Here is a 21,940-nt window from a genome sequence, read left to right on the forward strand (position 1 = left end):
GAATCAGCCTCTCTGCAAAAAGCAGGGGAAAGACTGCCTAGAGTATTCCCTTCCCCAGACACTCACGAAGTGGGTATTTGAACTGGGTCGGCCCTATTTCCATAGATATGTGTTTTATGTTCCCAGTTCTCTATTCAATCTTCTTTTCATTAGCCGCTTAACTCGGTTCTCTTGATTGCATTGTTTCCTTTACTAAGACTCTCGTGACTTTGCAAGAACGAAGTTCGAAGAAGAGATTGGCGCTAGATCTAAGTCTAATGGCCCCTATCAGTTACTCACTTCATCCTTGGTATGCTCTGCAGTTGATTCTCCTATTACCATTCACGCTCAGTTGAGTCATCCAAGCCTTGCAAAACTTCAAAAGATAGTGCAACGTTTGTCTACTTTATCTAGTCTGTCGTGCGAGTCTTATCAGTTAAGGAAACATACTCGTAGTTCATTTCCCGATCACATTATTTATTACACTTTGTCTCCTTTTACTCTAGTTTGTTCGGATATTTAGGGCCATAGTCGTATTGTATCTACTATGCGGTTTCGGTATTTTGTTACTTTTATTAATTATTGCTCTCAATGTAGTTTGTTATTTTTAATGAAAATTCAGTCTGAATTATTTTCTATATACCAACAATTTTACAACAAAATACTTAACCAATTTGGTGTTTCATAATGATAATGCCCATCAATATTTATCCCCACAACATTCTTCACCAAACATAATGTTCCCAAATGGGGTCGTTAAACACAAAAACTATAAGCTCATTGAATCTACTTGGAACCTTTTACTCCATGGTCATGTCCTCTGCCACTTTGGGGTGAAGTTGTTCTTAATGGTCTTATCTTATAAACCGTATCCTCTATCCATTATTACCAAGTACCTCACTTAATTTTATTTCCCCACCAGTCTCTTTGCATTCCCTAGCCCTCTCTCATTTTCGATTCTACTTGTTTTGTTCATGACCTCAGCTCTGGTCTTGACAAGTTGTATGCTGAGTCCCACAAATGTGTGTTCCTTAGTTATACTCGGTCACAAAAGGGTTATCGTTGTTACTCTCTCAGTTTTCATTGTTAATTTGTCTTGGCGGATGTTATCTTCTTTGAGTATACGCCTCCTCTTGGCTCTCCTCCATCACCTTTGTCTCCTGTCCCGATTGATTATACACCACCATCGCCGTCATTATCCCCTCTTACTCCAGATGTCTCAGACTCTGACCGACCCTTACAAGATTTTTGTCGTTCGCCGCCTCCGCCAATTTCCCATGCTCAAGAATCTGTTGTTGATGAAGTTCTTCTCTCCTCTGACGTCATCTCCGCCTACAGCTTCAGCCCTGCCCTCTAAGATTAACATGTGCAATGCTCTCCACAAAGGTATTTGTAGTTCTCATAATCCCTTACCTCATTATGTTACTTTGAGTTTTCATCGCCTATCTTCATTGCATTTTGTTTGCCTATCTCCTTTGTCTTTTGTGTCTATTCCAAAGACTACATGAGCTTTATCACATTCCAGATAGTGACAAGCTCTGATTGACGAGTGTGTGCCCTTCAAAGTGATGGTACTTGGGATTTGGTTCCCCTTTCCTTTGGGAAGTTTGTTTTTGGTTGTAGATGGATGTACACTGTCAAGGTTGGTCAGGTGAATCACCTTAAGGCTCAGAAGGTGGCTTAAGGATACGCTCAGGTGTTTGGCTTAAATTATGGGGAAACATTCTTCTCTGTGGCGAAGATGACCTATGTTCTCCTTTTCCTTAGTATGGTTGCTACCCATCACTGACCTATTTATTAACTAGATATTAAGAATTATTTTTTTCATGGCAATCTTGTTGAAGAAATCTATATGTTGCAAACTCCTAGGTTTAGTTTGGTTTGTTGTATCCACTAATCTATATATGATCTCAAACAATCTCCGTATGTTTAATTTGGAAGATTTAACATTGTTGTTAAACACTTTAACTTGATTCGGAGTGAGGCTGACCAATATAAACACTCATTTATAATAATCAAGATGTTTTACATATCGTCTCCAATGATTCACAAAAGACCTAAACATATTGAAATAGATTATCACTTCAACACATTTTGAGGAGATCATCACACATTTCGCAATTCAAGTGATTAACTGACGAATGTCTTCACTAAATCTTTAAGGTCCTTGAATGGATTACAATATAACAAGCTTGTGCATAATTTGTCTCATTCAACACTCAAAAAATTAAATGAAATCCACTTTTTTTCCCTTTTTTCTCTTTTCCTTAACAGATCCCACCCACTTGTTAGTGTTCTATAAAAAACATATTCCCCATAAATTATATGATCCAACTTGAGAAAGTGTTCAGAATTATTATAATAGAATAATTTAGTATAAGAGACAAAGTCCCACATCATGTATTATACCTGTATAACTCCTCTTGTTCACTTAGTATTAGTACATTCACTATGTACCTTAAAACACGAGAATTACATGTTTCTGATTTCTTTCTCATTCAAGAATTACTAAACCCTTTACATTTCTACTCAACCTGTAAAAAACTATCATGAACCCTAAAAGATTGCTAAGCACTCACCAAGCCTGATGCTAATTCTTTGTTCCTATCCCATCCCACAAAAATAGTTGAACCATCCATCATATGACAACGCATAGCTTCCTCGTATCTACACTCATCAGTGACTGTACACACTAATCAACGCAAAAGGGCTTTCAAATACATAAAATCTATTCCACCTATCATAAAAAACGGATGTATTGAAGATTATAGCTATGCTCTAGCAGACTGTACACCAGTCATCCCTCCCCCAAAAAAATATACAAAAAAATAAAATAAAAGAAGAATTGCAAAATTTACAGGTAAGCTACGAGTAACTATCAATCTTCAGGGCGTTGAATCTCACCCATCATTATCCGGTTGCTGGAGACCTTGAAGCCAAGAAGAGAAGGATCTATCTGTTTTCCTTTCTTCCCCTTCTTCTTGCCAATTCGCCCTGCTTGTCCACCATCAGATGACTCGGTCCCAGCTCCGCTGGCTGCATGTGCATCCACCTCAGGATGAACTGGCTTTTTGAGCATGTCCATAAATGATGTCTCTGACATGGCGCCTTCACTGAAAGAAGATGATCTGAACCGAATATCTTTTTTCCCAGAAGCCTGAGCATCAGTCATGCTACTAATTGACGAATTTCCAGAAGGTTCTCGTCTCCCTATCAAATAGATTATATACTTCACTTACTGCTGAGATGATAAAAGAAAAAGGAAATGCAGGCCAGTTAACAAATAACATACCTTCGCTGGATGTAAGATTTATTAAATTATTCTGATTGGTATGGGGTACAGATGGTTGGTCTGACTGAACATCAGGTGAGGATAAAACCCGAGATACATGAGGACGTTTATGGAAAGCATTATCAAACCCTTTTGTTGGAGGAGGCATCCTGTCAATAAAAAGACAGACATTCAAACCTCAAGTTTAATAACCGTTTTTCTAATAATAATTAGTCAATTTATGTCAATTTATCCATTCATGCATACAATACATGAACTGATCATGATGGATATATGCAAACCATCATTTTCCGAACAATTACACAGCATGTAGGAAATCATCAAATCAGATGCTTTACAGGGCCATCTTAAATATAAGTGATTCTTCTGCTACTACCTATACAAATGCGGCCCCAGCCCACTTTTCCAATTCGGAAGAGGTGTTAATTACAGGTGGACTGTGATAAGTTTATATACATATCAGCGTTTAGATAATAGATGAAATTCTTCATAGGTGCATTCAGAAAGTGTATGATGATTATAAAGTTTATGAAAAATGAAAAAATTTCATAAATGAAAATTTTGTAAACAATTGAAAAGTTTATGGGCTGCATTAAAATAGACTCATTGACCAACCAAACTACAACCGATGCCAAACCTACTGCTAAATGAGCAATAGCATGGTAGCTAAAAAATGAAGCAATGCATTTTACCCACAAAAAAGAAAGAAAGAAAGAAGTAATGCACCGTGTAGAACTTAGAACTCAACAGAAGTCTAATGCAATTCTCAGCCATCAGCCAGATCAAAAGATTCAAAGCATTTTCTAGATGGACCCAATTATCAAAATCTTAGATAACCAATTTAATTTTAGTCAAAAAAGTAAAATATCCAAAAAAAATATTACCTGTCACTAGAAATCTCATCTACACGCAAATTATTCAAAACAATCTCACGACCATATGAGCCCCCATCACCACCTGCAGAGTCTCATTCGTTATATTCAAAATTATATACAAGCACATCATCAACAAAGGATGGCAGTTATGTGATAAATTACCTGCACTGCTTAAAGAGCTATGTCTACTATGGGCAATAGCAGGCAGTTCCATAGAATTCATGGTGCTTTCCACTTGTTCAGACAAGTCTGACATCCCAGGAACTGACTTGTTAATTGTGCCTATAAATTCATGCCTCTGCCCCTTATTTGTCTCCAACTCAAGTAAGTCTTTCTCCATAGATGATTTACCAATCCGAAAAGGAATTCTGTAATTGGAATGTAAAGTATCCTTATTTGCAGATAACAGTGATTGTTCTTCAAGTAATGATCCGGATCTAGATCGAAGAGGCATTCTTTCAGTATTCCCTAGATTGTTGTATTGCTCATTAATATGCATGCTGGTTAAATGGTCATGCATTAGGGCACTGGAATTAGCACTTTGAACCCTATCTAAAAATGGGTCATTTGGATGGACTTGCTGATCTGGTGGAAGCTCAAAAGGATGCATTAATGAGCTAGCCTCAGAAGCATGCCAAGATTTGTCATGACTTCTTGATGAAAGAGGATGCCACTTATCAACAGGTGATGGTTGTGCGGATTGAAGACCCAGTTTTTGATGAAGTAGGTCCATAAAACCTCGCGCTGAACTCTCTTCATGAGCACCAGCAGATGCAGATATGTTAAGATCTGCCGATGTAACAGTATCCCCTAACTCTCTTCTCTGCCTCACAGCTTCAAGATGTTGTAGTTGAACACGTGGGTCAATCCAGCTATTTTCCACATGCCCATTGTTCCCAGAGAGAGAGCTCTTAAATGCATCTGCGTGGTGACCAAAAAGATCATCAGATGATTGTAGGTGGTGAGAGGATAAAGCCAGTTGATCAGTTGGGTGCACATAGCGAAGACGTTCTTGTAATTCCCTTCCTTGGACAGAAACAGGTGCAGACCTCTCAAACATCATAGGATTAGGCTCATAGAACCCTCTCTGGTTCTGCTCAGGAAGATTCCTTCCCAGATAATTTAATTGCTCCTCTTGTGCCACAAGCCTCTGCTGCTGTTTGTGAATATCTAAAACATTAAATCCTGCTGAATGACCCAACTGATGGGTTGCGGGATTTCTTACCAACGGTCCAGTTTCATTAATTGGCCATGACCGACCAAAATGTCTTTCCCCTTCCAACCCTAACTGCTGTCTAAGAGCCATGGATAACTGCTGTGCCTGAAGCTGATCTTGCTGAAAATGATGTTGTTCAGAAGGCAATATATTTCCATGCCTTGCTTGCAACAAGAGGTCTGACAAATCTGCTTGCCTTCCTTGGGCAGCATTGAGGCCTATATTTGCTTGTATGATCTGCTCCATTGATGGATCAAGGTGTCTTGAAGAATGTGAATTCTGCTGCAAGTCATGCAGATATCTCCTCAATTGTACCTGATCAAACAGGTTATCCCTAGAAAGATCATGTTTTGACTGTCCAAAATTGGGATCATGCATCTGCTGATGCATAAACTGTTCAAGGAGTAACTGCTGAACTTGCGACTGTTGCTGGGGCTGTAGTTTCATTTGTTGTTGAAGTAATTGTTGATGATGCATATCTTGCTGTTGTTGAAGCTCAAGCTGGCGTTGTTGAATCTGAAGTTCCAGAAGACGTTCAAAATCAGACCCTGCATTCTGCATCATCTGCTGCATGTTTGAGTTCTTGCTTTGAGAAAGAGAGAAACCTGGAAATCTCTCTAAATCTGACCCATTAAGATTTGCAGGGAAATGATTAGATATACTAGTCTGCTGCTGAAGCCGTTCCTTCTGCATCTTCTGCAACATGATATGCTCTGCCATATCAAAATTATTAAATTTTGGTCCCATATGAGACAAGAACTGATCTTCTAATGAACCCACACTCGGATTGGGATTAAATTGCCTCTGTATCCCATATTCATCAGGCCATGTCTCCCTGAAAGAAGGCTGATTAACCATTCCCCCAGCAGAGTTTTGATCAGCAAAAGGAGCATCTCTATCAATTAGAGGATCTAGAAAATGACCCTGGTCACCCAATCTCAAAGAACTATTGGAAGATTGAGCACGCCTTAAATGAGAGCCGTCTCTTAGCTCAGACATCAATAAACCAAAGGGATGCAATTTATCAGCCTCACTATGGTGAGTATCACCTCCTGCAACTTCATTTGCAACAGATTTTCCAGTAGGATGGGAATAGGAAGCATTAACATCCAAAGGCCACATCAAAGGGTTATCATTGACGTTTCCTTTCAATAAGGTGATATCTACAAATAAATGCATATGTAAATAGAAAGTAGAAATAAATGCATACATAACAAACATGGCCACACAAATAGATAAACAAAATAATAGTAGATATTAAATATGAAAATGGCAGAGTGAGAAAACAATAAATTACCCTCATTTTGTGCAACAATATTATTGAAGCACTGATCGTCAGAGAACTTGATTTCAGATTGATAACTTTGATTAGGTATTTGGGAAGGAATACCAATACTTGAGGTAGCATCAGGTCGGGATGAAGACCAGGGTTGATCATTGCTAACAGAAGACCCATCATAGTCAAAAGCATGTACATCTACTGTTAGGTTCCTTCCAATAGCATCAGATGGTTCTGATTGAGTAACCAGGTTACTACCAGAACCAAATGCTGATTTGACTTTCAGATGAGGCATGACACCTCCAAGTTCTTGAAATGGTGATCCTTCAGGGGCATCTGACACGCGAACTGGTAAATCTATCCCAAAAAACCCTTGTTCAAACCACATAATGATGTCAATCCCAAGAAAGGGTCCTTGAATTACCCCTTGAGGGTCCAGATAGCACAAACTCAACTCCTCAGGAGGAGTAACACTTTCAGAAGGATATGTCTTCTCATTAATCTTCAAGTCCAGTTGATTAATGCTTGGAATTTGCTGGAAAGATGAAAAATCAAAGAGAGAGCGAAAATCATCCGGTAGGTTACTACTGATTTCTGAAGCAGCAATTGATTCAGCACCATCCCGATTAACATTTTCCTGAAAAGCAGAAACTTGACCCTGATGGTAATCAAAAGTTTCTGATGCAGCAACTTTATTTCTGGAAATGCTTCCCTCCCTAGTGATGCTATTAGAGTTTTCATCTCTCCCATATACTCCAATAGTTGGCATATCTTTCCATTTGCCATCTTGAAAAGTTACTACTCCTGAGAATGATAGTAATTTTTATACCATTATTATATGTAAAGAAAATGAAAAATCTTACTTTCAATTGATTAGAGCAATAGAAATAAAGGAAAATATTATTTTCTCACCATCAACTACATTTCTCAATGAACCACCAGCAGTTGATGCTGAGCCAATAAAAATTTGATCAGAACTATTCGAGATATCAATTCCTGATATAAACCTTCCACCACTGCGAATTGAAGGTTGATTTTCATCACTTGAAGTAATACCAGGACCTGAAATAACACAAGGAAGACCACAATCAGGAAAAATAGAAGTTGATTATTTCAAAAGCACCAACTAAAATACATGCAAAATGTCACCTGAAATATCATCATTTAACCCGCCATCCTTTCCTCTAAAGGAGTGGCCTGAGACTTCACTGCTAGTAATTTTTCCCTTCCATATATCTTTAAGGACACCCTGAAAGAAAAGATACAAAACTAAATAATTATCAAATTTGATGAGCAAGTGGCCTTCAAGAATAATAAGATCAAAACATCACATCAAGAAGGTATAAGAAAAGTGTTTCTTCATCTTTTACATTCTGCATACCTCTTCCTCAGCAGCAGGAGCAACAAATGCTAATGGTTCTACAGGACCAAGTTGAGTTATTGGTGATGTGTGCTCCATCTCAGAAGGTATGCTTTCAAAAGTTGAATCAAACTTTTGCTTACGGTATATGTCAAGAAGCTTACCCCTGGGATAGTAATATGAATCAGCACCAAGGCTAGACTTACCCAATATAGCTTTGTTCTTATCCATAAGTGGAGATCCAACACCAGAGCCCAATGGAGGCCTTCCAATTTGTATGTTTCCATTGATATTTGCCCTTCCTCTTCCGGGTGAAAATCGTACATTGGAACCCTCTATACGTCCTTTTTCTAGCCCAAAACCAGGTGCAGCACGGTATGTGGCCACACCAGCTGCTTGAGCTTCCAATCTATGTCGTGGCCTCCATTTATCACGGGAATCAGCATCACGGTCAGAACCTGCACGGTTGATAACACCAGAAGATTGTTTCTCTGCATGACCATCTTCCTTCTCAACATCATTCCTTTTTTCATTTCTGGAATCCTTCTCTTTATCATCAGGACCCCATCTTGATGACCACTTGTTCTCTCTTCGAGAATCATGGCCAGAACCACGGCTATCATGCCAGCGATCAGAAGGCAAGGATCTATTCTCTGAGGTTGAAGTATTCTCCAAACGACGATCTTCTTTTCTGCGATCCCTTCTCCCAAGCAAGCTTGTTTCTCTCTCCTCCTCACGCCAGTGGCGACTGATGTCAACATCAGGAGCAGTCCTTCTCCAATCTTTCTTGTCCTGAGATCCCTCCAAACGCCAACCATCTTTCAGTATAGGATCAGCCGAGTTCACCTAAGGCAAGAGCCAAGTAGATGGATACCCAATCATTTTCCCATGACGAGGCAAATACTATGAATATTAAAGATATGCGAAAGTTAACATTATCAAACTTTACAATGCAAGAAACCACTCAAATATAAACTTAAAAATAAAGAATATAACTCTACAAAAATCAACTTTTAGAAATCAAAGCTGATTAATTAACTGAATAGATATAATAAGCAAAAGAAACTATAAAGCTCCAAGGGACACAAAGATCTATTTTAGTTTTGTAACTCCATCTTTGTATTAAGAGAATTTCACTCTTTACAAATATATAACACACAATAGTTCTTACCATGCTAATAGAGCAACCAAATCATCATTAATAGTTTTAATAAAGTCCCATGACTTTGATAAAATGCCTTGTCAAGAAAACATTTTTGTGATCTTGGGAGAATTTTTCAAATTGAAGAAATCAATTAAAACTCGAGAGGGTAAAATGCAGACGCATCTTCACTGCTTTAAGTTTTATAACAATAGTAACCTGGCAAATCGCAAACAATAATCACTCATTCTTAAATTGCAAACAAAAATATAAAAGGGTTCAGTAATCCAAAGACTTCCCTCCCAATTACCAACAAGCTGAGTGCAGCATTATAAAATCAAAAACACCTAACAAGCTTGCATGCACAAGAATACCATATTAAACTCTCCAGTCTCCAAAATGATGAAGAATAGCAACAGAATTCCCAAACATACAGTTAGGTTTCATGAAAAGAAAAAAGAACCTCTGATAATGCAAGTAAAATCAAAACATTTAGTATTACATACCCCCACCGGGTTGGCAGTTGTCTTTGCATCAATTGGTTTGGAATAAAGCCACTGTGGGGATAAGGGTATACTACTGTCAGATGACACTTGATCTGAAAGTAAAACCAGCTTTTATCAACCAACAGTCACCATATATGCATAAATGAGAAAAACGCAACAAAATGTTAGCTTTAACTTCACTTGTAAAAAGATAAACAAGATACCTTTTGAATCATCAAGAAGGGCAGCAATCCCTTTCTCTCCACCATGTCCTCCCGATGCTTCATCTAACACAACCAAAAAGCAAATGTTAGCCGCCATGTTATTCAAATTATTTTATAATTAAAAAAATGTCCAAAATATTGTAAGATAAATTAGATAAGATTTTGGAGAAAAAGCAAACCCACCCCCCTTCCCAAAATAGGCAGTTTTAGTGCTTTCTCGCAAGTTAGAAAGAGTAGTTTCTGAGGGGAAAATAATAAAAAGCTACATCACAAAAGAGCTTAATGACGGGATCTACAATATCTCTCACCACTTACAATTATATATCATCAAAGATTTAAAGAAAAAAAAAATCAACAGGCAAATCAAATCAACCCAGCCTTACACGCCGAAGAAAACAATTCCTCGAACACGATTAATTCAGCTTACTAATATATTAAACAACGAAATTTCCAGATTCAGATTAACAACACGAACAAACTGAACTCCACTCCATCCATCCAAACACAGCCCTAGAGAAAAAGAAAAAGAGAAGCCCAGTTCTCAACAAATGACAGTTCATAAATCATACTCACTCAAGCATTGACAGAAAACCGAGAAGAATCACGAAAAGTCTAACATAGATCAATCTCCAATCTAAAGCAAAGTCAACCCAAAAAAAATTATAAAAAATGAAAAGAAAAAAAAAACACACACACACAGAAAACAAAAACCAAAAAAATTAGAGCCACACAAACACCGAACCAAGCAGGAACAGGCATGTCGGGCACGCAATTGACACGCAGAATGAATCACGGATTAAGATTCAACGGATCCAGACACGAAGAGCAAGTAATGATTGCAAAACAAACAAGTGCAAGAATGAAGACGCGAACAAATAGGCTTTATGAGGAACCAAAACAAAAAAGCCCTAAAAAAACATTTCTGAAATATATTGAAAATGGAATCAATAACCTTTGAGAGAGGAGTGCAAATCGGAAGGCTTGGAAGAGAAGAGATCGTCGGGTAAATTGACCTTGCCGTCGCCCATCGCCATTGAGTTCGAGATTGTTGGAATTCGCAGACACAGAGATCCGAAAACGGAACGGAAGAAGAAGAAGAGGATTGAGATGGAATGCGAAGAGAGGAATGGAATGCGAAGAGAGCTAGGGTTTGAAGTGCGTCGAAGATTCAGAGAGAAAGGGTAGGGTTTGCGAATTGCAGTGTATAAGATAGAGAGAAGAAGAGAAGACTCAGGAGAATATAGAGAGAGAAAGAGAGAGAGACAGAGAGGTGAGGGTTTGGGTAAAGGGCTCGGGTGTGTGTATCATCAGAAACAAGGGACTGTGATATATTATTGTTTTTTTTTATTAACAGATACATTTAAAAATGAGGAAGGATATTGTAAGAACCAACTAATGTTATTACTAACGTTACTGCTAATCAATTTTATCGTTAGATCGATTATATTGATTCAACGGTTATATTTATTTCCATAGTGGTTTTTATATTTATTTTCGTCTTTGTATAATTATGATTTCTCATATTTAAAGCTTTCACATTAAATAAAAGGAATCATAACCATACAAAGATGAAAATAAATATAACCGTTGGATCAACATAATCAATCTAACGGTAAAATTGATTAGTAATAACATTAGTTGGTTGTTATAATATCCTACCCTAAAAAAAATAGAGTAAAGCCCGTATTGTTCCCTAATAAAAATTATGATTTTCACTTTCATTTCTTATAAAAAAAATATTCATATTAATCTTTTTTTTAGAGACTAAATTAGATCTTCATTTAATTTTTGATGGACCGCAACTTCAAAGAATTGAGACCGTAAAGGGATCAAAAGTTAATTATTTTTTTAATAAGAGACATAAGTAGGAATCGTAGTTTTTTCTCAGAGAACCAAAAGAGATTTTACTAAAAAAAAAAAATCATTAGATAAATTTTTAGTATCTATTTAGATTTAGATTCTTATTGTTTTCTTTTAAGGACGTTAATTTTCTGTTTTTTATTTTTTTTGGTAAACATTTTCTATTTTAATTTTGGGGAATCTCGTCTCTCTCTTTTCTGTTTTATTAAGATAATGATTCTTCTCTTTATTAAAAATTAGCTCTTATAATTTTTTTATAAAATATTAATTTTTGGAATATATAAATTGAGGAGGTATATTTTCACTACCAAAATTTTTCACTATCAACTTACTACCTATCTAATTACCATTAGATTAACATTTTCTCCCTCTTCAAAAACTTTTTGACATTCTCTCTCTTTGATCCAATGATGATGTGATAGGTAGTAAGTTAGTAGTGAAAATTTTTGGTAATTAGAATATTCCCATTCATATGAATTAATAAATATACAAAAATGTGAGGTCTAATTCTAAAAAAAGTATAGGTATTGAAATTTAAATAAGTGTAAATTTTATATAAACCAAATAAAATTCATCCCAAAATGCAAAAGTAAAACCCATACTCATATCATTGGTGGCCTAAATAAAAAAAAATATTGAATGGTGGTTAGTTAGTATATATTTTATTTTTATTTTTGGTAACTTTTTGCTTTGAATTCTAAAAAAAATTATTATTGTTATGGTTTTTATGATTTTTGAAAAATAATAATGAAAATATGAGTAATGTTTTTGTTATTAATAACAAAAATGTATTAAATTGAAGAAAAAAAAAACGAACAAAATACTAACTTTAAGTTCCCCGGTGGAGTCATGCTCGTTCGTGATACTAATTCCACGTCACCCTAATCCGTTTTACGCATGTAGTTGGAAGGACGAAGGAAAAAAAAAAGGCTTGTATGGCTATCCACATCTCTTTAAGTTTGTGCATTTGGAGTGAGAATATTAGGGTGTGCATCACAATTTTCTCGGAATGAGTTTTTTTTTTTAATTTCTATTTCCAGGAATAAAAATGGATGAGAAACTCGTTTGGTAAAATCGGTTTATTTTTTTGTTCCCGGAATGAACCGGTTTATTTTTTGTGCTGGGGAATAAAAAAAAGAATCAAAAAATTTCTGCTTCTCTGAATCCAGGACACAGAAACAGAATCAGTTTTCTCTATTCCAAGTTTTCCCTCCCTCTCTCACTTCTTCGTACGCACTCACACACGAACACCAACCATCACAGGCCTTCAACCATATCACCCCTCCCTTCAGTTTTCACGAGAATCAGTTTTCATGGCTGAAGTTCTTCGTCTCCTTCGACGTCTTTTTCTATTCCTTCACGAGAATGCCACAGCTACCTTGTTTGGTTCTCTACCATCTTTAGCAAGCTCCCTTTGTAGTCTGTAGAATGCCACAGCTACCAACTGGTTTGCACTTGTCCCCACTCTGAAATCATAATTGTATACTAGCAACATTAATGGAAAATTATGGCTGCACATATTCAATTGTAGAATCATTAGCAGCAGTCACAACTCCAGTCCATTATCATCATAAAACAAAAACAAAAATTGGAGTTTTCTGGTTAAGCAAATTTTTATACGGTCTTAAAAAATTCATGCATTTTCCAAAAACATGTAAGAAAAGTAAAATTTCTTAAAATCTAATTCTACTAAATGATTTCAAGCTACGAATGGGGCTTAAAAAGGAGGAGTTTAAACCAGTTTACAACTTGGTATTTAGATAACGCATCAATTTTCAATTTAGCTTTTCAGCACAAAATTTCCAGTGTTGTTCAACCAGTGGAACTGTGGAAGCATTTTGGAGAAAGTAGTTGCGGGAAGCCTGATTTATAAATTTCTTGATGATAACACATTTTTTTTAAAAAACTATATAATAAAATTTATAAATTTTTAGATAATTTTTTTAAATATAAAATTTGGCATTTTGGTTACAATCTATTGTCATTTGCTATTTTACATAGTTGATGAAATCTATAAACAAAAGTAAAGAAATAGATTTTCATTGTGTTATCAAACGTAATTCTGATTCTCAGAATAAAAATAAAATATGTTATCAAACGTAATTCTGATTCTCGGAATAAAAATAAAATATGTTAACAAACATAATTCTGATTCTCAGAATTGTTCCAAGGCACAGAAATAGAAAAGAATCATTTCTTTTCAGAAACAGTGCCAAGAATCAGAATGATTGTCATGCGCAGCCTTAGTGACTCGTCCTCTTTTTAACATGCCAAAACAAGCACAAAGAGGCCAAGAAGTAAGACAGGTCATACCTCAAAAAAATTAAATCAAAATGATCCTATTTGAATTTTGAATGTTTAATCTCTTCATTGATGTACTTGTGGGACAATTTTTTTTATTCAAAATGGTTTAATTCGATTTTCTCAGTATTATTTTTTCCATTTCTGAATTTAAATTCAAAACTTCTAATTAAAATAAACGAGAGGTTATATTTACTATTTTTTTTACTATCAAATCTTAACTGTTGATCTCCGTCAATCTAACGGTTATAATTTATTGGAAATTAATAATTATTTAATAAATATGACCCAATAAATTATAACTGTTAGATTAACGGAAATCAACGGTTAAGATTTAGTAGATAGTAAAAAAAAGATATAGTAACTATAACATCCCCATAAAATAAATAAACTTTTTGTCACTTAAATAAATGATTGTTAATCGGATAAATTAATATTTAATGAAAAATTTAATTACGTATATAATTTAAGGGTTTAATATTTTTCATATGGAAAGAGATAATTTTTATCCTTTATACCCATATAAAAGTATATGGGATTCATATTTTCTTTCTCTCTTTTCTCCTCACACACTTTAATATATGTATAGAAGATAAATTTATCTCCTATAATATAAAAAAATACTAAGCCCATAATTTAATTATCTTTAAAAAATTACAATAAAATTTAGAGTGACGTTTGATATGCTTTATAGCATATCAATGCAATGTAGAAGAAAAAAAAACGTTGGGATGTATTGAGATTGAACAGCTTCAACGGAACTTCATTTGGGGTATTAATAAAGCTCATTTAGTGGCTTGGGACACAATGTATAAGCCGAAGGAAATGGGAGGTCTTGGTATTATCAGATTGCGTACCCAAAATGAGGCTTATATTCATAAGTTGGCCTGAAAAATCTTAACTAACAAGGAGGGACTTTGGGTTAAGATTTTGAGAGCCAAGTATGGCAGAGGTAAAGATTTGAGGCGTGAGATAAGCTCTAAGCCTTATGATTCTAAACTTTGGCGGGACCTTTCTAAATGTTGGAACAGTTTTTTAGCCGGTCTTCGATGGGAGGTGGGTGATGGAGAGACTATTAAATTCTGGGCGGATAATTGGTTGAATCTGGATGATAATCTTTGTAATTTAGGTCCTAATCATATTCTTGATCTGGAATTGCATAGAACCGTTGCTGAGATCTTTCAGCATGGTACCTGGGATGTTCGATATTTGAAGCAATTCTTAAATGATGAGCTAATCTCTAAGGTGTTTTGCGTTCCTGTTGCTTTGGAAGATAATACTGAGGATAGGTTAGTTTGGTGTCAGAATCACGTGTCCTCTTCCTTAGTTAAGGTTGCCTACTTGAACTTGATGAATTTTCAACATGCTCAAAGGAATGTTCCCTGGAAGAAGATTTGGGACTGGAAGGGTCCAGAAAGAATCAAGACTATGATGTGGCTGGCTTTTCTTAATAAGCTTCCAGTTAGGAGTCGTACATGCAAATGGAACGGGGGTCCTAATTTTTGCATTAACTGTCCAAACAGTGAAGAAACTCTTATTCATGTCCTTAGAGATTGTTCTCAAGCCAAAAGATTATGGATAGATTGGTTTGGTAGAAGGGTCCCCAACGATTTCTTCACATTAGACCTACAGCCTTGGCTCATCAAAAATGTGAGTAAGGGTTGGAATTATCAAATTCATGTTGATTGGAGAGATGTTTTCTATACTACTTGCTGAAATCTTTGGAATTGGCGTAATCATCATATTCATGATGATAGTTTTCGAAGGCCAAGCAATGATAAGCGTGTCATTTTTGATTTTATTGCGCATTTAATTGAAGCTAGAGGTAAGAATAGAAGCATTCTTGGAAGCTTCCCTAATACCCATCAGCCTACTAAATGGTGTCGTCCTGAACCTGGTCGATTGAAGATTAACACAGATGGTGCTTCTTCCCTATCTAGGCAGCATGCTAGCTGAGGAGGCCTTGCTAGAGATCACAATGGTGCTTTTCTGGGTGGTTTCTCTTTCAGACTAGGTTTCTGTAATCCTCTTGATGCAGAACTCTGGGGTATCCTCAAAGGTTTAGAGCTGGCCTGGGGTACTGGTGCTAGGAGAGTGGAGTTTGAATGTGACTCAGAAATTGCTCTTAGCACTATCCAAGAAGGGAGCAACAATCACAGAAACTCTCAGGTTGTTTCCCGTATTCACAAATGGCTTGCTGAAGATTGGGATGTTCGTTGGGTCCACACCTTTCGAGAAAATAACAGATGTGCTCACTGGTTTGCTTCTAGGCATTTTGAGGATGATAATAATCTTATTGTTTATCATTCTCCTCCTTCTTCTTTGTTAGAGCTCTTTCTTCAGGATGCTTCTGTAGATCTTTTAAGTTCTCGCGTCGTGTAATTTTTGTTTTGTTTGGGGCTTTTGCCCCTCTTTATTACAAAAAAAAAAATGTATAGTCTTCCTGAATTTTGGGTTTTTATAAATAGTTATTTGAATTTTAATAAGGTGTGAGTATGTTGTATAAGATTATATGTCAATTCACCTTATATTTATTATTTTAATATTTTAGATATGGTATTAAAATAAGGAGAATATTATATTTACAAATTTTTTGTTTACAAACTACATTATAGGTGTAAATGGGCTAGGTCGGCCTACAGGAGCCTATGGCCTAGCCTAAATTAAGTCAGAGTTGGTCTATTATAAATAGTAAAATAAAACAGGCCTAAGTTTTTAAAAAACTCTATGTAGAAAACAAGTCATAAGCTTTTTTGTACATGTCGGGCCTATAAACCTACACGCCGTCCTATATCATATTATTGATTTTATATAAAATAAATAAAATTATGATTTTATTAATTTTGAATAATAAAGTAAAATTATTTTAGTTATTCTTTTAATTGTTGAATATTTAATAGGTTTAAACAGGCTAACAAGTCTAGGTCAAGACTTTTATATTTTTTATATAGGTTATGTCAGACTTGTAATTTGGGGCCAATATAACACCTCACATTTCTAAATTAAATATTTAAAATATTAAGTGAGTATTTAAGTGAAGGATTAGTGAAAATCCTAAAGACTAGGCCAAAATACAAAGAAAGGGCAAAATGGTAATTAGCCAATACGCAACCCTAGCAAGATAAAAATTGAGTAGAAGGTCTCAGATGATAAAAATAACCCTGGAAATGGATTCAGAATGAAAAATTGAGTGGATGGGCAAGTTTAAGAAAAATCAGTGAATAGTGCTTTTCGAGGGTAAAAATATCGCGGTACGATTGCATCGTAAAACGTGCCAGTTGAGTTTTGAGCTCTAGGTTTCAAATATGAGTTATAAATGGTCTATTGAGTTAGGAAATATGATTTTTGATAAAATCTGATGGAATTAAGTCATTTTGGGGAAGCGTGCCAACGTCGCGCGCAATAGCTTAAAACAGTGTTTTCTCCGAACGACCGGAAAACTCCGGACTCACCTAATCAAGTATAATTAAAGGAGAATGGTTAATGTTAAAAATTAGAGTTTCTAACTAGGTTGTGAATTTACGGACATTTAGTGGAATCGTAGAGAAATCCGGATGAGTTTTAAATCGCGTGAGGCGGCGTGGGACCCACCCCACTTAAAATCCATTTAATCCACCTCATCACCACTATTCATCATCACCTTCTCTCCCCTCCTTTCAGCCCAAACCCGTGCAGCCCCTTATCTTTAGCCATTTTAGGTTCAAAATTTTCTTCCTTGATAAATCCTTCATTTCTCAACCAAATCCCTTGATTTTTGTGTTGAAATTCAATGGAAATCACCTTCTAAACACATTGGTACCACTCTTGAGCCTTGAAACCGCGTATTTGGAGAGATATTGGCCATTTACAGCCACGAGATTTTGGAAAAAAATGGTTGTTCATGGAGCTTTTTGATCTTCCATTGCTTGGAGGAGTCTTGGGGTAGCTTTTAGCCTTTGTTGTGAGTATGTTTCCATCCCATTTACATGGTTTAATTGTGATTTAATTTTTGGAAACCTAAAGCTTGATTTGATGATGTGTTGTGTTAGGGAGCTCAATTGGAAAATGTGTATTAGATGATAATGCCTTAGAATGATGTATTAAAGCTAGAAATGCAATAAAAATTTTAGGTGAAAAATGTTGATTTTAACTTAGGAAAATTTTGAGTGCTTATGATGTGGAAATTTGGAAATGTGTTGAGATGTTAGTAATGAGTTGTTGAATGATTGTATGATAAAAATATGAGATTGTAGGTGAAGTGGAATGGTTGAAAATAGGAAGAAATCCTTTGGGATTCCCTAGGGCATAATTCGGCCATTGTTTGAAAAATGAGTAATTGTGTTGGAAAAATAATTTGAATGGTGTAATGTGTAACTAAATGGTCTTTAGATGGGTTGTGTGATGGATTGATAGTGGAAGAATCAATGGAAATTAATAACTTGTGTTTAGGGACATAATGAACCTAGAGTAAGCTATTTGGTAAAACGATGCTTAAAAGACGTAAAACGACGAAACGACACTTGAATTAGCTTTATGGCAACCTCAGGATGAGTAATAAAATTAGAAAGAAAATTTAGAAAAATAAATCTCAAATTAACACTACTATGGCCGAACCATCAAGGAGGATAGGGAGGAATTTTGTGATTTTGCGTTCTGATGTTATTGGACGCATATTGATGGTTGTACATGGTTGTATAGGTTACCGTACGTCGACTTGAATCCCGAACCGTGAGTCGGTGGATTGCCCTTGGTCTTGGACCAAGTGGATTGAGGTAAGTGATTGTATTATGCATGTGAAATTGAGAATTGGCATGCATTTTGTGAACTGTGAGTAAGTGGGAACGTCCTATGTGTAGGCGTTCTGTTGAGTAGCAGACTTAGAACTTAAGCTGCTGCGGAGCTAAGTGAAGGAACGAATTAAGGTAACCTCTTGGTACTGGGGCTTGTTCCCCTTTTCTGATCCACCTTGCCAGTTGATGAAAACGGTAGGAAGTGTATATGAGTAGTGTAGAACACATGAGCATGCATGCATTATTACAGTGGGTACTTATGTACCGAATCTCTGGCCAGTAGACAGTTTTAGCCTTCGGGCAATTTCGGACTTCCACTGGATAGGTCTCCGAGAGGGAGTTCCAGTTGACCTAGGGTCGTGGTGTGTGATCCGGATAGGAGCACACTGGGAATGTCTCGGGTGTTATGGTTGGTTTGGGCATCATGGTTGTGGTTCTTGGAACACACGTTGGATGATACCCGTAGGCTTATATATGCCCAGGGCGTGCGTGGTATTGGTAGCTACCATCTCGCATCGTCGTATTTTGTATCTCGATATTTCCCAGTTTCTCTAAATCCCTTGCTTTATTCCGTTTTGAAAGTGGTTGTTTTATACTATTGATATGCATCGAAGTGAACCATTGGGCGAAGTTTTCTCCAGAACCTCTGGGTTACTGAGATATATTCGTATATCTCACCCCGTCTCGGGGCATTTATTTCAGGAGGTAGCAGTGGAGCTGGAGCAGCGGACAAGAGGCCCGCAGAGTGAGCAGTGGACTGCTTAACATTTTGCATTTTGTGGGCCGTGTGGCCTAGGCTAGACTTAGGGCATGAACATCTCATATGTATGTAGGATGAACTTCATTAGCATATTTGTTCATGCCATTTTGCCTAAGTCTAGTAGTCATGTCATGTAGTTTATCTTACCATTTGTATTTAAGTTGTAATATTGGAAGATTATAATTAAGTTTAATTTGTAAGTTGTAAGTTGTAAAGCAAATATTGTAATTGTACCTTGATGCACGACAAGTTATGATGGAAGGGCCTTAGGCCTATTTTAGATGATGATTACAAGTATGATGAAAAAAATGCATGAAAGTGATGTTAGTGATTGCAACTATTTAAGAATGATTAAAGTGAGCTATGTGTCTAATAACTATAAACTGGATTGGGTTGTAAGTGCCCCAAGGCGTTGTTGGTCCTTGTGTGTGCCACCCATTGGATTATTACTGTATTATTATGTGATTATTAGGTACATTTGAGGCATAAATGAGCTTGTACAAATTTGGGGATTTAAGGAAAAACAAAGGAAACTCTGGCGAATTTTCTGTAGAATTGGCAGATTTTAGGCAAACTTTGGGAGAGCATATCTCCCTCCACAGAGGTCCAATAGGGACGTTCCATACGCCATTTTGAAGCTTGAGATGTCCCCTACATGGTGTCAAAATATGGTCAGGTTATGAGCTGCACGAAGCTCTGTAGAAATTGTGGAACACAGACTGTACCGGTACCTCTGATACAGGGGCTGTTCTGGTCCAGTTTTGAGAATTTTATTCTCGCTTGGTTTCTTGGTAAAATTAAGCGTATGATATATCAAATCGAAGATTGAGGTGTCTAGTTTATGGTGTAAAAATTTTAGGGCAATTGGACAAGTGGATTCAGTGCAGTAATTCAGAAAGTGAGGGATGTTTTGTGTCGTTTTGGGGTTGGTTGGCTGTTTTGCTTGTCCAACTTCAAACGGCGATAACCGGAGCAAATGAGCTCCGATCTGAGCGTGTGATAGCTTGTTGGAAAGGGAATTAATTAAGAAAAAAAAATAATCTGAGAAGAAGGTCTGTTGTGAGCGGTGTGTTTGCAGAAAATTAATTAGTGAACCATGTTTAAATAAGTAAAAACGTATAGTTTAGTAATTGGCTAAGTGGGTTTATGGGAACCCCTTAGTGACTTATAATAAGGAAAGTGTAATCTAAAAATAGTTAAAATAAATATTCCGCAAGAGTTAACAGTTATAGTCACAGTTTTTAATTATTACGCTTTTTATTGTTTTAAATGCTTGCGTAATAATCGGAAAAAGTTTATTCGCATTTTTATAAATGAATTGCTGTGATTGTAACTGCGCTTAATATCATAATTAATGTTAACAATACCGGTACGTAACGGGCTGTTACAGCCTATATAGGGTAACGTGCCAGACTAGACCAAATTTTTTTAATAAAAATCTGACCTATTTAAACCAAATTCTAGCCTAACCTAGCCTATTTATACCCTAAAACTGCACTATGTCTGACCGATAATATACTCTTGAGTAGAGAATTATCGTTCAGACATAGTGTAATTTAAAAGTTTATAAGCGAATACTTCCCTTGACAAAATTAAGGGTCTGATTGATTGTGCTTTCATTTTTTTATTTTTAAAACAGTTCTATAGAATAGTTTTTAAAAACTATTTTTCAGAACAAAAGAAGAAAAAAATCTGTTTGATAAAATTATTTTTAAAAGAGTTTTAAAACTTAAAAAAGCAAAAAAATTGCTTGGTAATTTTGTTTTAAAAACATGTTTTCAAAGTCAAAAAATAGAAAACTCGTTTGATTACTTTTTTTTTTGTCAATTTCATTTAATAATTTTTTTTAATCGTATGTAATATTTTAAAGGATAACTTATTTCCGCACCATATGTAATGTAAACTTCATTTTATAATTTTTTAACAATAGCAAATAACTCAAAAATCACTTTGGATGTCAATTTAAAATATCAAGATCAATTTTTTTTATTTTTTTTTTACAAAATTAGGCATTCAGAGCAAATTCTATTGTAACAATTTCAGGTCCCTGTTTACCCCTATCACCATTATGTAATGTATATGATAAAAAGTACTCATATTTGATTACCTTTGCTTTAATGCTACATAGTGATAATGTAAGCGTACCTTCAAACTTTTCCAATTTCAAATGTGCTGCTGTAGTTCACTTATCAGGCTAGTTGTAGCAATAGTACAAGTTTTATATACCACAAACTTTAACAACACAGCTGATTTATAAACTTTAGGAAAGAATTTTACTACTGAATACAGTTAATTGTATTGATCAAGGGCAAAACTAATATAGCTATATAGCATTACCAAATACATTCAGGTATATAACAAGTGAGATCTAGCATATTTCACAGTTGATGTCACAAGAC

At 35.8% G+C, this 21,940-nt stretch overlaps 2 protein-coding genes across 2 annotated transcripts; one reads left to right on the forward strand and one right to left on the reverse strand.

Moving 5' to 3' along the window:
- Window positions 1-2,402: 2,402 nt before the first annotated feature.
- LOC133285816 (uncharacterized) lies at window positions 2,403-11,134 on the reverse strand. Its single transcript, XM_061483102.1, has 11 exons — window positions 10,804-11,134; window positions 9,852-9,914; window positions 9,649-9,740; window positions 8,023-8,847; window positions 7,791-7,890; window positions 7,554-7,703; window positions 6,660-7,445; window positions 4,309-6,525; window positions 4,156-4,228; window positions 3,272-3,420; window positions 2,403-3,189 (listed from the first exon to the last, which is right to left on the reverse strand). The coding sequence occupies exons 1-11, from the start codon at window positions 10,883-10,885 to the stop codon at window positions 2,858-2,860; spliced, it is 4,869 nt and encodes a 1,622-aa protein (XP_061339086.1). The 5' UTR covers window positions 10,886-11,134; the 3' UTR covers window positions 2,403-2,857.
- A 3,927-nt stretch (window positions 11,135-15,061) lies between these two features.
- LOC133285805 (uncharacterized) lies at window positions 15,062-16,394 on the forward strand. Its single transcript, XM_061483087.1, has 5 exons — window positions 15,062-15,068; window positions 15,142-15,301; window positions 15,386-15,598; window positions 15,770-15,933; window positions 16,051-16,394. The coding sequence occupies exons 1-5, from the start codon at window positions 15,062-15,064 to the stop codon at window positions 16,392-16,394; spliced, it is 888 nt and encodes a 295-aa protein (XP_061339071.1).
- The last annotated feature ends 5,546 nt before the right edge of the window (window positions 16,395-21,940 follow it).

Source organism: Gastrolobium bilobum, unplaced genomic scaffold (assembly GCF_033153095.1).
Source record: "Gastrolobium bilobum isolate Gb01-03AN ecotype WA unplaced genomic scaffold, APGP_CSIRO_Gbil_v1 utg1929, whole genome shotgun sequence".
Lineage (NCBI taxonomy): Eukaryota > Viridiplantae > Streptophyta > Magnoliopsida > Fabales > Fabaceae > Gastrolobium > Gastrolobium bilobum.

Coding starts and splice junctions, on each gene's coding strand:
- LOC133285816 (XM_061483102.1), bottom strand. CDS start 10,885: ATGGCGATGGGCGACGGCAAGGTCAATTTACCCGACGATCTCTTCTCT. Junction 7,446..7,553: donor ATTGAGAAATGTAGTTGATG/GTGAGAAAATAA, acceptor TATCATTCTCAG/GAGTAGTAACTTTTCAAGAT. Junction 6,526..6,659: donor TATTGTTGCACAAAATGAGG/GTAATTTATTGT, acceptor ATTTATTTGTAG/ATATCACCTTATTGAAAGGA.
- LOC133285805 (XM_061483087.1), top strand. Junction 15,302..15,385: donor GAAGATAATACTGAGGATAG/GTTAGTTTGGTG, acceptor ACATGCTCAAAG/GAATGTTCCCTGGAAGAAGA. Junction 15,934..16,050: donor ATTGAAGATTAACACAGATG/GTGCTTCTTCCC, acceptor CTCTTGATGCAG/AACTCTGGGGTATCCTCAAA.